Source organism: Aquarana catesbeiana, linkage group LG08 (assembly GCF_042186555.1).
Source record: "Aquarana catesbeiana isolate 2022-GZ linkage group LG08, ASM4218655v1, whole genome shotgun sequence".
Taxonomy (NCBI): Eukaryota; Metazoa; Chordata; class Amphibia; order Anura; family Ranidae; genus Aquarana; species Aquarana catesbeiana.
In genome coordinates this window covers 149,715,883-149,732,741 of record NC_133331.1, presented here as the reverse complement: position 1 = coordinate 149,732,741, position 16,859 = coordinate 149,715,883, and the positions used below count along the sequence as shown (strand labels likewise).

Sequence of the window (16,859 nt, the reverse complement as noted above, 5' to 3'; positions counted from 1 at the left end):
AAAGTCACTGTCAGAAGGTTTGCCTCTTCATTCAAAGCCTTGACAGTGATACTGTGCCTCCAAGCAACTGCTCATATTCCACTTGTAGCTACATTTAGAAATAATCCGTATTTAGATGTTTTGGTGGATCATGTTTATAACCTTGAAGACACGAGATACGAAAGGATCAGAGTGACATGTAATTACATTGTTATTAGGTGTATTGACACTGCTCAGCAACATGTTTAAATTTCACTTTGTGGCCAAATGTGCGTTATACTAATATATTTTTTGTATTTATCATATTTGTAATCCTTTTTTAACATTTATTATAGATGTGCCTTTTGTTTTGATTGTGCAGTCTAACATGTAAATTATTTATTTATTAGCATCAGAAGAGTTGACGATTGCTGGAATGACCTTCACAACCTTTGACCTTGGTGGGCATGAACAAGGTATGCATTTCATTCCTACTTATTTATCAGACCACAACATATTTAACTTGCTTAAAGTGGTTGTAAAGTCAGAAGGGTTTTTTTTTATCTTAATGCCTTTTATGCATTAAGATAAAAAGCCTTCTGTGTGCAACAGACTCCCTCGGCTCCCCTGAGCCCTATCTCAAGTGATGTCCACTAGTGTCTCGGCCATTCGAGACTCTCCCTACTGATTGGCTGAGACACAGCAGTGGCGCTATTGACTCCCACGGCTGTCAATCAAACTCAGTTAGCTAATCAGGAGAGAGAGGGGGCGGGGCTGAACGGCATCTCCGTGTCTGAATGGACACACAGAGCTGCAAGTCGCCTCGGGTGCCCCCACAGCTTGCTGTGGGGGCACTCAACGGGAGGGAGGGGCCAGTAGTGCCAAAGAGGCAACACCTGGGTATGTTTAATTTCACGTGGTACTGAAGCTTACACAGGGTTGATGTTTCAGGCCTAGTGATTGGGTGTTCAGGCCTAATTACTGCATCCGGGGAGGAGGTCATATGCTTACCCATACCCAAAAGCTCATGTAAAATATAATATATGAGCTCCTCCTCAGACCTATAATCGGAAGACACTTTTGCTTCTTTTGTTATGTTATCTTGTTGATGTTCCTTTTTCAATTTTAAATTTTTTTTTTTTTTTTTTTTTGGTGTTCAGCTCGGCGTGTTTGGAAAAACTATCTACCAGCAATCAATGGAATTGTGTTTCTTGTGGATTGTGTAGACCATTCACGCCTTATGGAGTCCAAAGTGGAGCTTAATGTAAGTAACTAGCTGAAGCAAAGTTGTTCTGTTATGTCCTTACATCCATTACCTATGCTTCAGGACCATAAATAGTAGTCAAATCCGCCTCCTTCCTGTCTTATTTTGTGCTGTATGTTCCTCTTAGCTTGGCATAAGCCCAGAGGCAGTATGCAATTTAACATATCTTTAAAGGGGGATGTACAGTGGTTTTTGTTTTCCTTATCAGGATGAAAAAAAAAAAAAAATCCCCAAACCTTTTTTTAACTTGTCAACTTTTCTTTAAGTAACTAAACAGCTGAGGTTAAAAAAAAAAAAAAAAAATTATATATATATATATATATATATATATATATATATATATATATATATATATATATATATATATAATTAGGTTTTTATAACATACGCGTGTGTGTGTATATATATATATGTGTGTATGTATTTGGATCCACCCCGATTTTTAATAATTTTTGAAAACTACAATTGGACTCTAAATTAGGCCTAGCAATAAATATAGTTTGTAAAAAGTACAACTGAATGCAAAACTTCTTCCTTTTTTTTTTTTTTTTTTTTCTATTTTGACAGAGTGTAGAGGGATTAGAAGGTCTGTCAGTTTTTATTGCTGTCTGTAGCCCATTAAGGAGATTCACCCTCTCTATTTTTCCAGTTTATGATTATTGAAAGTGAAGGTAAAAGAAAATCTTAAATTTTGTCTTGCCCCCAGAAAATCTTCCAACGGGGACCTGAGGATCCTTGAGGAATTCCACTAATTTGCTGGTATTTCCTTTCACTTCCTGTTTGGCTATGAGACAGGAAGTAAAGGGAAATCTACACAATGGGACAAAGATGGTGAAACAAAATCTGACCGGGTTACAACCCTCCCTTACTCTATCCAATACTTTAAAAACAGTTTTGCCTATAGTTCTACTTTTATAGGCATGCATTCTAAGTAAGTAACATTTAAAGGTATTTTATTACCTCATAAAGAGTTCACAATACTCCTGCTGACCATGCCTTTAACCTCCTTCTCCCTCAGAGGGTCAGTGCCATTTTTCATTTCATCATCCAGGATCAACATTTACTAACTAGACTAGTATTTGACACAATCATGCATATCAGAATGTCCGTTAGAAAGCTGTGTGTGCATGTCATTTTCTTCCTGCTGCCGATGTATATTCTGTGTGAGTGATGGGGGAGGGAAAATAAAGGAATTGCTTCATCCTGCCTGCAGTATACTGATGACATAATTCTTCCATAAAGTAACTCTCAGCCCTAGAACAGTTACATGCCTAGAGCTGAAATACTGCCTTTTAATAAAGAAATTAAAGGTTTTTGATTTAAATTGGTACTGCCTCTGCATATTATGTTGTAAATATTTCCATACAGACATGTAAGGTTGCAACAGTCCTACTGATGATTATAGTGGACTTCTTGGTAAATAAGGACCAGAATGCATTTTGGCACACAAGATGAAGTATTTATGTAAGAGAATTGCAGTGATCATCTTCTTATGTTTTGTTCATTATAAAAAAAAAACTGGAAGCATTACCATAAAGAACTAAGAGCATTTGTACCTATAGATAACTGATTGCAGTCAGTGTGAATTCAAACCAGAAATAATTGGTATTTCTACTTTGACATCACAAACCAGGTGACATTATCTAATGGTCCTCAGTTGGTATCAGTTGTTCTGCCACATGGTCTCAAAACTGCAGTGTTGGTTCTGTTTCCAATCTCTTCCCCAATTGACCGGACCTTTTCTAACCAGATACCAGAGGGAAAGCTGTAATCGTCCATATGCATGGCTGACTATTGCATCAGTAATCCACAGGGCTTTGTCTACTCTCTTGTGTATTTCATTGCCGCATTATTTTGCTGCAAGCCATTTACCTTCAGAAATAAGTTAAAAATATTAATGGGCACAGCGCCAAATGATAAACGTGTACTTTTATAACCTGATGCTGCTCCTATATTAGTAAATAACTAATAAACAATTAAACAAAACAGTATAGGGCGCATCAATAGTGCATATTAAACAATTATTTCCGTGTTGACTCGTCATGTATAACTCGGAAAAATATAACAGTAATGTGCAATATATTGCCAATAAAGTGAATACAGTGCAAAAAATAACTGTCATATATTGAAATATAACAGTACATGTGCAATATAATGCCAAAAAGTGAATGCAGTGCAAAAATAAATATTCTCTAAATGATGTGGAGCAAAAAACACAATCTTCATAGCATATCCATTCGCCACTTGATAAAGTGCATAGCTATCCTATTCGTGCTTCGCCCGAAGTGGTATATCAAAGCGCTCACCAGACAGGATTGGCCACAGAGTGACCCTCAGGCATGGAAAAAGGTCAGATATTGTATTTCATCAAAGGTAACTTCCGAGTGTCCTGGCAGAAAAACTCCAATCACCGGACTGCAAGAGTATATGATATGTACCTTCTTATACCTATACCTCGGTATATCAGTTCACCAACCAAATCTGCAAAAAGTGGCTCCCAAAAAAGCCACAAAAGCTTGGATAGTGTAAAAACGTCTTTTATTCCAGGCTAAAACCGCACAGCCAAAAAAAACAATGTGCAAGGTACACAACCAAACAGTACCTTACAAATGTGTATGGGCACTCGGCAGTGTCTCAGCATGTACTCAGCTGATCCAGGAACGGAGGACTCGTGACAGCATATCAAGCCTCCCTTTCATTACATTTCACGCTGTGCGCGCGTCTTCAGGAAATTACTTTATTGGCAATATATTGCACATTACTGTTATTTTTTTATATATGACGAGTCAACACGGAAATAATTGTTTAATATGCACTATTGATGCACCTTCAGAAATAGATCAAACCTGACACTATTACGGTTCATACCTTTTATGATTAGGACTGTTTTATGCCTTTTGAACTTAAATTAAGCATAACATTTTAGATATTCTGCCTGTATCTTCTGCTTTAGCTATGAATAAGCACTGTTAAGTGTGAAACGCATCAGCTCGCTTGTCCCACTTTTTGCTGTGGCTTGTGTTTTTGATATTTTACAATAAAGGCTATATTCCGGAGTGCAGCTGTCCAGAACTTTTCCTTGCCTCATTTGCTAAATGCTTAGCCTGCACCTGGTGTTCCAGTTCTGAGGAGAGTCCTTTTTTCCATACATCCACCTGGAGCGGTGATCCCTTCCCATCTTCTGTTTTAGGAAATACATCATTGGTTTTATTCAATAAAATTTTTTTTTTTTTTTTTTTTTCAAATAACAGTTTTTATTATTGTTATCATTCGTGTTAGCAATACAGAATAAAGAAGCATAACAAGTCTCAAATATTATCCAGCATATCTTATCCACAATATCAAACATATACTTATGAAATAAAGGTATTGAGTTTGTGTTAAATTTCAATGATGTCTCAACGTTTAACTTTTAGCAGTTCCTTTTGTAGATAAAGAATGTTAATTCAGTTACTCTGTTGCCAAATAAGGCCTGTGGTAAAACATATCTTTAGAACCTGTGGTGTAGAGGGATAGGTGGGAGTAAAGGAAGAAGAGAAAAGGAAAAAAGGGGAGAAAAAAAAAAAAAAAAAGATAGGCCATCTGAGTAAGGTTGGTACCGGGTCACGGTGGATCCTCCCAAAGATGCCACAGCTCCCCAACCCCGTTGTGTGCCTCCAATCTATCTTGTATTCTAGCCGTCATTTTCTCCATCAGTTCAACATCCTTAATTCTAGAGTAAAGATCTTCGACAGTGGGTGGAGTACTGTGTTTCCAATTTAGGGCTACGAGGCATCTGGCTACTGTGAGAATGTGCCTTACTAGTTTCTTATATGGTGTGCGAAGTTTAAGTGGTGATAGTCCTAATAAAAAAGAACTTTAGGGATGCCCGAACCTGCATTTCCAGAAGGTGGGATAGTAGGTGTTGGACCTTGTCCCAAAAAGGGGTAATCAGTGGGCAATCCCAATAAATATGTATGAGGGTGCCTTTTGCTCCCTGACATCGCTGATCTGAACTAGTGGGGAAAATTGCATGGAGCACATCTGGAGTCATGTACCAGAAGAACAGGATTTTATATGCATTTTCTTTATAAAGTGTGCACATTGAACTCTTAGCTGTCTGTGTCCATATCGCCTGCCATTGTGCTATAGGGAGTTCCTCATCAAGGATTTTCTCCCACTTAAGCATATAAGAGTGTTTGCCTTGCCCTTCTAGGGAGATGGTGTTTAAAATCTTATAGATTCCCGATATGATACCTTTCTGTGCGTTACCCGCTAAAATTATAGTTTCAAACGAGGATGGGGAAGAGAACTGCAAGTTCAAGGTTATAGTCAATGCGTAATGTCGAATTTGTAGGTACCCGTAGAATGCCTGTCTCGGTAAATCATCTTTGGCCTGTAAGTCAGAAAAAGATAGTAATCTACGGGTTCTGGGGTCCACTATATTCCCGAAATGGAATAAGTTTCTAGAGGACCAAGGGTGGGACATTTGGTGTGTTAGGCTATCTGGCACTTTAGGATTACAGACAAAAGAGGTCAGTGGTGATCTCTCCGAGGATAGTTTATGAAGCCGAGCCAATGTACACCAAGTCCGTCTTAGCAGAGACATGGGGCCCAGCAAGCGGTCAGGAGCTACTTCCGCATTCGCACTCCATAGAAAATTGTTCGGGTGTATTGGAGCTAGCCAGAGCTTTTCGATTTCTGTCCATTTATTATATGATTTTTGAGTAAACCATGAGGCTACCGCTTTCAATTGCGCAGCCTGCTAGTATTTGATAAAATCAAGAAAAGCTAGGCCTCCCTCACTACGTGATGCCAGCATTACCGATTTCGGTATCCTATGCCTCTTATAGTTCCAAACAAAATGGAGTAAGTCCGACTGAAGTTTTTTCGGGTGTTTAAGTGGTATGGGTATAGGGAGAGTTTGGAAGAGATATAGGAGCTTCGGGAGGATGGTCATTTTGATAGAGGCTATACGGCCTAAAAGGGAGATATGGTGCTTTTTCCACTGAAGCATTAAGGATCTAATGGAACGGAAAGGGGGGGGGGGGGGGCTGGGAGTTTTCTTGGTATAGGGTATCATATTTTGGGGTGATATATGTCCCCAAATACTTCAGAGCAGTTGCTTTCCAGTTATAATGGAAATTGGCTTTTAAAAGTGTGAGCTCAGCTTCAGAGATATTAATGGGTAAAGCTTCTGATTTTGATGCATTGATTTTATATCCTGAGAGAGCCTTGAAACGATCTAATTCCGCATGAAGAACCGGGAGGGTAATATGGGGTTGAGTTAGTATAAGAATGATGTCGTCGGCAAAAAGGGAAATCTTAAACTCCTTATCTCTAACCGCTATCCCCCATATATCCGGGTTATTCCGGATCGAGGCAGCCAGAGGTTCCACGCAAAGCGCAAATAACAGGGGTGACAATGGGCACCCCTGTCTGGTGCCATTTGTTACCGAGAAAGGTGTGGAGAGTACAAAGTGGGTCCTAACTTGCGAGGAGGGGTTGGAGTAGAGGTGCCTGATCTCCCGCATAAAGGGACCACAAAAACCCATGTAGCTCAACGTAGCGAACAGAAAGGGCCACCCCAAATGGTCAAAAGCCTTCTCTGCGTCTAAGCCCAGCAGTAATGAAGCGGATCCCTCCCTGTTCGCCACGTCCACCAAGTCGATTACCCTTCTGGTATTGTCACTTGCTTGCTGCAATGGGACAAACCCCACCTGGTTCTTGTGGACCAATGATGGGAGGATCATATTTAGGCGGTTGGATAGGAGCTTAGTGAAAATCTTGAGGTCGGAGTTCAATAATGCGATGGGTCTATAATTGGCGCAAGGGATGGGTCCTTGTCTGATTTGGGAATTAGGGTGATAAAGGATCGCTGCATGTCTAGAGGAATGGGAGTGTTGTGAAGAAAGGCATTAAACAACTTACGCATATGGGGAAGCAACAGAGGGAGAAATGTTTTATAATATTCATAGGGGAAACCATCTGGGCCAGGGGCTTTATGAGATGGTAGGGATTTGATAGTCAGCTCTATTTCCTCTTCCGTAATCTGCGCATTAAGCGATAGCAGGTCAGATGGTTGGAGATGGGGAATTCCGCTTCGTTCTAGATAGTGTCGCATCTTTTGGGTCAGTTCCGGAGAGGGGGGGGGGGGGGGTACTGGGTATGTCAGGGTTGTTGTACAGATCTGTGTAGAAATCTGCGAAAGTACGGGCTATTTCCACCGGATGTTAGCAGCTGTCCCGATTTGTTTTTTATCTGATTCGGGGATAGCATGTGAGTGCGTTCGCTGAGTTTGTTGGCCAAGAGGGAGTGTGCCTTATTGCCTTTGTCATAATACATTTGTTTCAATCTGGTCAATGCCTTTTCCACACGGCCCAAGGCCAGGTCCCTAAGAGTTGTACGAAGGTTAGTTATTTTTTTTAAGCAAAGGTACTGTGGGGTTGGTTTGGAGCTTATGTTCTAGTGCTCCAAGTTCTCTTTCTGCGTTCACTTTTGCCGCTAAAGCATCTTTTTTTTTTAGCGCTGTTGAGAGCGCCATGCATTTACCCCAGAGAACCGCCTTATGGGCTTCCCAAAGAGTAGCCAGTGTGACTTCCTGGTGGTTGTTCTCTATAAAATAGAGTTTAAGAGTGGAGTTTAATTCTGCCTGAGAGGGCTGGTGTTGGAGGAGGAAAGTATTTAGCTTCCCAATTATAAGGTCTACGGATGGGGGTGCCCAGGTCTAGAGTGAGTAAGATGGGAGCATGGTCTGACCATGAGATTGGGAGTATTTGAGCCTTGCACGTGAGCTGAAGAGTATGATTATTAACGAAAAAGTATTCTATACGGGAGTGGGTACGATGGGGGGCCGAATAAAATGTGTACTGCCGATCACCTGGACGGAGAGCCCTCCACGCATCCAAGAGCGCATATCGTCTAGAGATTTGTCTGAATAGTCTCGAGTCCCTGAGGACCCTAGGTGAAGCTGCCTGGGGGCCCACCGTCTGGCGATCCGCATAAGTTGATTGGGTAAGATTGAAATCACCCCCTACTACGAGAGCCTTAGGTGTAGATCTAAAGATACGGACATACACCCTGGATAGGAAGCTGTGGTGTTTGATATTTGGGGCATATAAAGTGTATAGTGTAATTTCCTGTGTTTGCCACAGTCTTTGTAAAAAAATAAAATGGCCATGAGGATCACAATGCTGGGTCACGCAGGTGAAGAGAGCTCCCCGCTTAATAAGTATGGCCACTCCTCCCTTTTTATGGGTACCCGATGCCATATAAATCTGGGAATAGTATCTGGAGGCGAACGCAAATGAGCCCCCTTTATCATAATGGGTCTCCTGGACCATAATAATATCAGCCCCTAACTGTCTAAATTCCCTCAGCGCCAGATGTCTTTTCCTATTGGAGTTTAGTCCATGTACATTCAGTGAAAGAATCGTGGCCATGGTAACGGGTGTGGTTGTATGGGTAGACGCTTACCTGATAATGACGTGCTAGAGTTTGAGGTCCTGGGTTCGGGATAGGCACTCTCCGGGAGGAGACCAAGAATTTGTGTGGTGATTTGCTTTATAGGCCCGGGAGCCCGTAGCCAGCCGGAGACAACTATACAGTACATAGCCTAAAGCCCTGCACTGATGTCTAACTAACTATCGGGGGGGGGGGGGGGGTTGATAGGTGATGGATTCTATGCCTCTACACTCCTGAAGCTCATCCGAAACAAGCCCTGTGTAGTGAACTGAAATTCAACATGGGGGCAATCCTGGGGATCCTAAGCTAGAATTGCATGAAACAAAATATAATCTGACTTGGTATATTTACTGAGCCTAAGTGCACAAGTCCAGCAATTATTGAAAGCCGTGTTGTTTGCGGCTCAGCGATTCTTTTGCTTGTCAGGCTTGCGTTGCAAATCAGAGTCCCGGGACCGGTTAGAGGTGGGCACTCTCTGCCGGATTGTAGGTGCAATTTCTGCAATGAGTGTAGTAGAGGTTGAAGGAGTCTGCGTTTTTGCAGGGTGATCCAGGTAAGGTCTGGATATAGTTGTATCTGGACATCATCAAAAGACACTTTACGTGCCAGGCGTGCCCGCTTCATGATTTCTTCCTTAAGAGGGTAGGAACTGACTCTGCATATGATATCCCTCGGTTTGGCGGTGGCTCCTTTAGGGCGAAGTGCCCTGTGGGCTCTGTCCATTTCTATATGTTTAGTAGGTAGCTCCCCGAGTAGGTTATTAAAGACAGATTGTAGGGTTGTTTGTAAGTCCTCGGTACCCTCCGCCTCCGGGATGCCTCTCACGCGGATGTTGTTGCGGTGCCCCCTATTGTCCAGATCTTCTACATGTCTTTGCATATCTCTAAGCATTTCTCTGTGATCTGCCCCCTGGAGTTGTGTCCTATGGACCGCCAGTTTGGTTTCCTGGATTTCCTCCTCGGCCATCTCCACCCTGTCCGCCAGGTGTTTGAGACCCGTCTGGAGTACTTGGATTTCTGTGCGACAAGTGGATTTCACATCTTCAATAAGCTGTCTAAAATCCTCCTTTGTGGGTATAGCTTGTAAATATGCTTGCCATTGAGGAAGCAGAGGCGGTTCCCGTGTAGTGCTGTATTGCAAGCTGGGTGAAGATAGGCCAGATGGTGTGGTACTGGGGTGTGTAGCTCCCAGCCCCCGGTGTAATTGTGCTCTGGTTGCTGGGGAGTCCCAGGGGTCCGACCATGTTTCAGTTTGTTGTTGCTGGGGGGGATTTGTAGAGCCTGCCCCTGCTGGAAGTGTGAGCAGAGCCCCTACCTTCTGTGCATATGAAGGCATGGAGACTGAGTGATGCCTGGATGCGCTAGAGTCTCTAGAGCGCGATAGCCTCTGTACCTTAGGTGGAGGGGATGTGACTGTCATGGCCCAGGATCCCTCCTGTATCCCCTCTGGGAGCTGATGTGCTCTGGCCGGGGGGGCCTGCAGGGCTAGGCAAGGGTGGATAGTCCTGTGAGAGGTCCGAGGAAAGCGGGGATGCCAGGGATGTGGGATCCCGGCTCTGAAACTGAGGGTCCGAGGCCATTCGCAGCAGTCGGGGGAATGCTGCTGAACATTGTGTGTATGGCGGGGCGTGAGGGGTAGGCAGCATTGCTGATGGCGACCCACGTGTCTGCTCAGGCTGGATGTCGGGGCAATGGAGAGAACTCACCGCTCCAGTGTGTCGGGCGTGCTCCTGGGGGATCACCTCATCCAGTGGGGGGTCCCCCGAATGCTGATGTTGGTCTGGGGCAGGCTGTGAAGCCTGAGTGGAGCTCCGGTGCGTAGGCGCGGAAGTGACCGGCGCCATGTTGGCCTCCTTGCCCTGAGAGACGTCCGGCTGGATAAAGAAGGAGCGGAGGTCTGTGGAGGCACCCGGAGGGGGCTGAGATGTTCCCCTGTGTTTTAGAGGAGCGGGTGGTCCGTGATTTGCCCATAAAGCTGAGGGTAATCGTCCCCAAGATTGCCTTTTTCGCTGTGGGCTCAGAGAGCAAGGAGATCAGGCTGCCATCTCGCTCGGCTTCCGGTCACGCCCCCCCCCCCCCCCAATAAAAATTATTTTAACCGGTAGTAAATCCTCAAGAACAAAATAATAGAAATGGTCCCCCTGCAGGTTTAAATCATAATGTACTAGTAATGTTCTAGTGTGCACTGCATGCTTTATTTGACAGAAGAGACCTAAGAGACCTCTAGGGTCTCTTCTGTTATAAAAAGCCTGCCTGTCAGCAGATTTTTACATGAATTACTTTACTACCACTTTAAATTTAGTAGCCCTTAGCCAATCACAATTCACTGTGATTCAATGTTCTGAAAGTAAACAAGTATTGGTTGCTGTGGGTTACAGCAAAGTGTATATGAATCCTAAATCTATTTTTCAGTTTGTTATCATAACACGGGGGGGGGGGGGTTTACTACAGCTGGAGCAGACAGAATATGGAGCAGCTGCACATAGTAAACAAATCAGCTTCTATCTTCAGCTTCTTCAGTTAAAGCAGAAGTAAACACCCCTATACTTTACACCCAAGGATGATGCCACCTTATCTTCTGATGTGCAATTGCCATGGCGCGGCACATGTGACCAGCTATTTTATGGTGTGTTTATGTTCACTCCCAACTAAACACATTAGTAACTGTAAAAGTTTTATAATTCAAGGTATTCCATGAATGTAACTGTCTTGGGAAGCTGGTTGGTTGCCATGCATAGCTGCTCTGGATTCTGGGTGCCCCGTAAATTCCTCTCATTGAATACAGGTGTTTTGACCTGATGGGCAGGGCAACAACCAACCTAGGAGCTCACATGGCAGGTTGAAAACTGATTCTAATTGCAATGCAAGAGAAGTATGGGGTTTATAAAAAAAAATTAAAAAAATAACCCTTAAACTCACCTAGATGGGTGCAGCGTCGATTCAAGGCTGCATCTGTCCTCTGCACTGAGAACTGAACGATCATACAGCGGGTTGCTCCGTTCTCCCCTCTACTCTGAGCAGAGAGCTGTGACTGACTGTCAGTGGCTCTCTGCTCTGCCCCTCCAGCGCTCACTGCCAGACTGGGGAGGGGAGGTAGCATCGGAGAGTCTGAGCCAGCTTCCGGTCCAAGCTTCTGGGTGGATCCTGACTGTAAAGTCGGGATCTTTCCCCAGCCTGGACCGGCTGAGTGACATTGCTAAAGCCTGCTGTTGGCTGAAAACAGGTCAGAGGGGGGCAATACAAGTTTCACTCCTGTGATCCGTAGAAGTATAGCCAAAAAAGCTTTGGCCATACTTCTCTTTAAAAAGAACAGTATAAAATGAGACATGATGCCAAACAGGCTGAAAAAACTGAGAAAGCATTTTTTTAAAAGTTTAAATATACATTTAATTTTTTTTATACATTTTTTTTTTTTTCTTACAAGGCTGAATGTAGCAGACTGTATACCTACTTTTATAAATGTAGTAAACAAAGCAGCATTTATAAATTAATAATTTGCCATTTACTAGTTCCCAATTTGCATTCCTTCAAGCTCCTCTTTACCATTACCTTGGCTGTCACCTAAGGGTCTGCCTAGGCCACCGGTAGGCAAACTCGACACTCCAGCTGTGGTGAAGTACAAATCTTGTCATACCTGTGGCTGCCGGAGTCCTGCAATGTCTTAAAGTACTTAAACTTTCAATACAGCTGGAGTACCAAGATTGCTTACTTCTTGTTTAAACAGTAGGGTGTGTACACAATGAATGCAGAAATGCATTCAAATTGACATGCATGCTTGCAAATTAGAATGAGCTCAGGCATATTTGGATCCAAGTCCGAACCCATCGTGTCATCTCACCAGAAAGTGGTCACCGTACACTAAGCATCCCTTGTCCCACACTCGCAAATATATAAGGGGGGTATTTAAGTACCGCTAAAAGGCAGGAAATGCCTTGGTTGCTATGATTTGGTGGTGTGCAGTGACTGCTTTTTGGTGGGTTTGAACTAGGATCTAAACACACCTGAGCCCATCCCTGCTTGTAAACACTTATTTGCACAGACATGCTTATAAATTTAAAGAGTTGTTAATAATGTGACAAAGGGGGACATTCAGAAGGCAGTGATCTGTGCCAACAACAACCAATCAACAGTCAGCTTTCATAAGACTACAATGACATTTATTTATTTTATTTATTTCAGGTACTTATATAGCGCCGTCAATTTACGCAGCGCTTTACATATACATTGTACATTCACATCAGTCCCTACCCTCAAGGAGCTTACAATCTAAGGTCCCTAACCTACATTCATACATACTAGGGACAATTTAGACAGGATCCAATAAACCTACCAGCATGTCTTTGTGTCTTTAGAGTGTGGGAGGAAACCGGAGTACCCGGAGGAAACCCACGCAGGCACAGGGAGAACATGCAAACTCCAGGCAGGTAGTGTCGTGGTTGGGATTCGAACCAGCGATCCTTCTTACTGCTAGGCAAAAGTGCTACCCACTACACCACTGTGCCGCCCCATTTTCTCTTTTTAATAAATTTTTGTTGAAAAGTTTTAAAGAATACAACATGCGACCGCAATCAGGTATTCAGATAGAAGCTTAAAGGGGTTGCAAGTCATAGGCGGTCGTGTATCATATAGAGAAGGCTTCAACGACATTTGAAAATCTGAGCACTGTTTGAGCTATGTCACTTCACAGCAATTCTTTTAACACTTTAATAAGGTAGTCTTGGATTCCAAACCATAGTACACAAATATAATTTTTTTCAACTATTAAATGTTTTGGTCAGATTACATTATATTGACCCCCCCTCCCCCTTTAAATCTTGCAGGCGCTCATGACAGATGAAACGATATCTAATGTGCCAATCCTAATCCTTGGGAATAAAATTGACAGACCTGAAGCAATTAGTGAAGAGAAGCTGAGAGAAATATTTGGACTTTATGGACAAACCACAGGAAAAGTAAGTTTGTTTTTTTTTTTTTTTTTTGTTTTCTTCTTTCTTTTTACAAATGTATTTTTATATCTATTCTCCATTCATCAGCTTTTCATAATTACTGTGATAGCTTTTTTCTTTTTTGCAAGTTTGCTTTCAGATCGCCATTCTTTCTTAGGTTAGGGAAAACAAATCTTTAGCTTCTCCCAGAGCCCAGCAGCCTGTCTCCCTAATATGTAATATTCCTTGATTATTATAGCAAATTGCAAGCCTAGTATTACTGTTCAGTTATAAACGGGTGTCTCATGGACACTGATGGGTAATGAGAGGTTTCTAAAACCTTCCAGGAGCTACTTCAAGCATCTGCACAACTCGACTGATGAGCGCAAGTTGTGCCTGCATTTACCCTTTACCTTTTTCTTAATTACAAAATAATTAATTGGTCCTGTCATGCAGATCTTTTGTAAGAAGTAATAAAGCAGTGGTTGCCAACTCATGAGCTTAAAGTGTAAGTTCACCTTTACAGAAAATCCTGACGAGGTACGTTTTGGAGATTAAGCTGCGGGGGTTTTCTAAGCCCCAGGCCGGTGAGGCGGCGACCCAGTGTGCCAGTGCGGGTGATTGCCATGCTCCAGGTCAGCGGAGTTCACCTTACAGATTTTTCTGTAAAGGTGAACTTACCCTTTTTAAAGTGGTTGTAAACCCCATTCATGAAATTTGACCTAGGCACATGTATCTTTAGTGTTTACTTATCTCTCTCCAAAGCTCTAAGTGTCGTGTCTTTCTGCTGCTCCATTCCTCTGTTATCAGCAGAGTCACTTATGAGATAACAGCAGCTGAAAATTTGTGTCGGGGAGGAGATTAGAGGGAGATAATCAGAGAGCTTGTCTATTCATGTTACAGCTCTGCATGTTCCTTTGTTGCTCTGCGTATATGGAGGAGGGGGGGGTGCCATTCCTCCAATCGGCTCACATACAGTGTAAGCCCAGACTCCACACCCACTATGTGCTGCTGAAACAGGAAGAAAGATTTTTAATACAATCTGCACTTTCCATACAGTGTAGTAAGGGGGAGACAGCAGATATACAAGTAAAACTTATGTAAGAGGATTTGTTTCATCCCTGTGTATCCTCTGAGGATATTCAATTCACTGGGTGTATGTGAGGATTTACAACCACTTTAAGGGGACTCAAATGCGGCCTCTGACAGCACCAAAGAGCTTCAAATGCGGCCTCTGACATCACCAAAGAGCTTCACATGATGTTCAATATATGTAATGCATGTGAGGACTGTCAAACTGCAGGCCTAATAGAGGTAATGAGGGTCAGAGTGTGGACTTGCTACATTTTTGGTTGGGGATATGCTACAGAAGGCAATACGGAACTGGGAACATGTTACATGAGGCTAGAAGAGATTAGTGCTTTTACCCCAATCAATGTTCCCACTACAGACTGTTGAGGTTCGAGGGCTGCACATCCTATAGCGTTGGGCACCAGGGTTATAAAGTCTTTGTTTTTGGTAATGAGTACACCTAACGGTCTGGAGCACTTTCTCTTATTGAGGCAAGCTTTACTTGGCACATTCTCTGTATCAGCAAATTAAATTAGAGAATCATGCTATGTTTGGGCACCTTAAGTGTAGGGAATCACGTGAGTGACATCACTGTGAGACCTACTTGGCAAGACCCCAGAAATATAACAAGTATGGTGATGGGCAGAATAAGAGGAGATGGTCACAGTGCCATGAAATTTGCATTCTTTTACAACTTGTGGTGTGCCGATGCTGACATTCTCTCTCTTCATCTGTAGGGAAATGTGCCACTGAAGGATCTTAATGCTCGCCCCATGGAAGTGTTCATGTGCAGCGTGCTCAAGAGGCAAGGCTATGGCGAGGGCTTTCGCTGGCTCTCTCAGTACATTGACTGAAACTTTTTTTTTTCTTCTCTCCAACTTCTCCCTTTGGATTGACAAGGCAACAAAAAATAAAAACCGATTCTGCAGAGTTCAACTCCTCCGGACTTGATCCAGGCGGACTTCTCTCTGTGTGGGGCAGGCCCACATAGGCAGTGATTAACATGTACAACAACCAGGAGTCTTGTGGGACACCGCCCCCCCATCAAAAGTTAATATCCATGAAAACAGTTCTATTTTTTAAGAAAATGTCAATGTTAACAGTGTCCCCTTATCCTTTTATTTCTTTTTTTTTTCTTTTTTTTTTTATCAGTTTGTTTTGTCCGGAGTTTATATTAGGATTTTTTTTTATCTATTTAATGGTATTTACATATATCACTAAATACTGATCCACGTATCATTACATTAGAAGTCCATAATAAACATAGTTTTGGGCTGGCCTGCTCTGTAACAGTGATTTTGCTGTGCAAACATGCCTGACATGTATATGGAGGGTGATTTTTTGCCACGTTGGGGTATAGCATTTTATGCTCCTTGCTTTTCACTTGTCTGAAGTGAAACTAGCTATTTGAAGCAAAGGTTGATGTGTTTTGCCCAGTTGAGCAGTTCATGTATTATCAATATCTCTTGTCCCTAGTTATTTGCTGGCATGTATGCTCAATCTTGTCCTTAAACTGCCAAAGTTATATGGCTAATTTTGCAGTTAAAGGGTTAAGTGTTCCTGCCTTAATTACATAGAAATAACGTTGCACAGAGCATTGATGTGCAGTAACCCATTGCAAACCGGCATATATCTGCTTTTTAGCAGGTGCAAGTTAGAGCAGGTGGTTACTGCATGACTGTCCTCTGCAACATTTTATGAATCAATGCCCAATCACTGCAAAGTGATGAAGCTGTCCTTTGACCGTGGAAGAGAGTTTTCGGCGTGTACTCCTTTTTAGGATCAGGGTGTATGGACAGTGATGAGTGCATTATAATATTTAGAAAAGATCTCAATTTATTTCATATTTCCCAAATCTTTTAGTTGCTTTTTAAAAACCACTGGATTGTCCAGTCCCAGTTTGCAACTATCTAGAATTTGCAATAAAGTAAACACTCATATGTAAATGTTTTGTGGAGTGATTTTTGGTACCTTGTTCTGGGAGACCTAAATAGACAACGCCATTTTGCAGATTCAGAGCACAGTGACTGTATTTGCACATAGTCATTCTCCCAGGCATACGCTCTTACCCAGTATTCCAAAAAATACACTCTATTAATTGGGACCATTATAGATATACTTGTGTATAAAAAATTATGTAAACAGCTTTATTGATGCAAACCCATAAGAGTTAATTTAAAATACAGTGTGGCTACATCT

At 42.5% G+C, this 16,859-nt stretch overlaps 1 protein-coding gene across 1 annotated transcript in view; it reads left to right on the top strand.

The window, feature by feature from the left end:
* The window catches only part of SAR1A (secretion associated Ras related GTPase 1A), a 58,803-nt gene extending 42,197 nt beyond the window's left edge, over window positions 1-16,606 (top strand). The window contains exons 4-7 of the mRNA XM_073596566.1: window positions 369-434; window positions 1,119-1,222; window positions 13,485-13,616; window positions 15,398-16,606. Coding sequence (XP_073452667.1) covers window positions 369-434; window positions 1,119-1,222; window positions 13,485-13,616; window positions 15,398-15,514 — 419 coding nt within the window. The 3' untranslated portion in view covers window positions 15,515-16,606. The remainder of the gene's footprint in view (window positions 1-368; window positions 435-1,118; window positions 1,223-13,484; window positions 13,617-15,397) is intronic.
* Window positions 16,607-16,859: the final 253 nt, after the last annotated feature.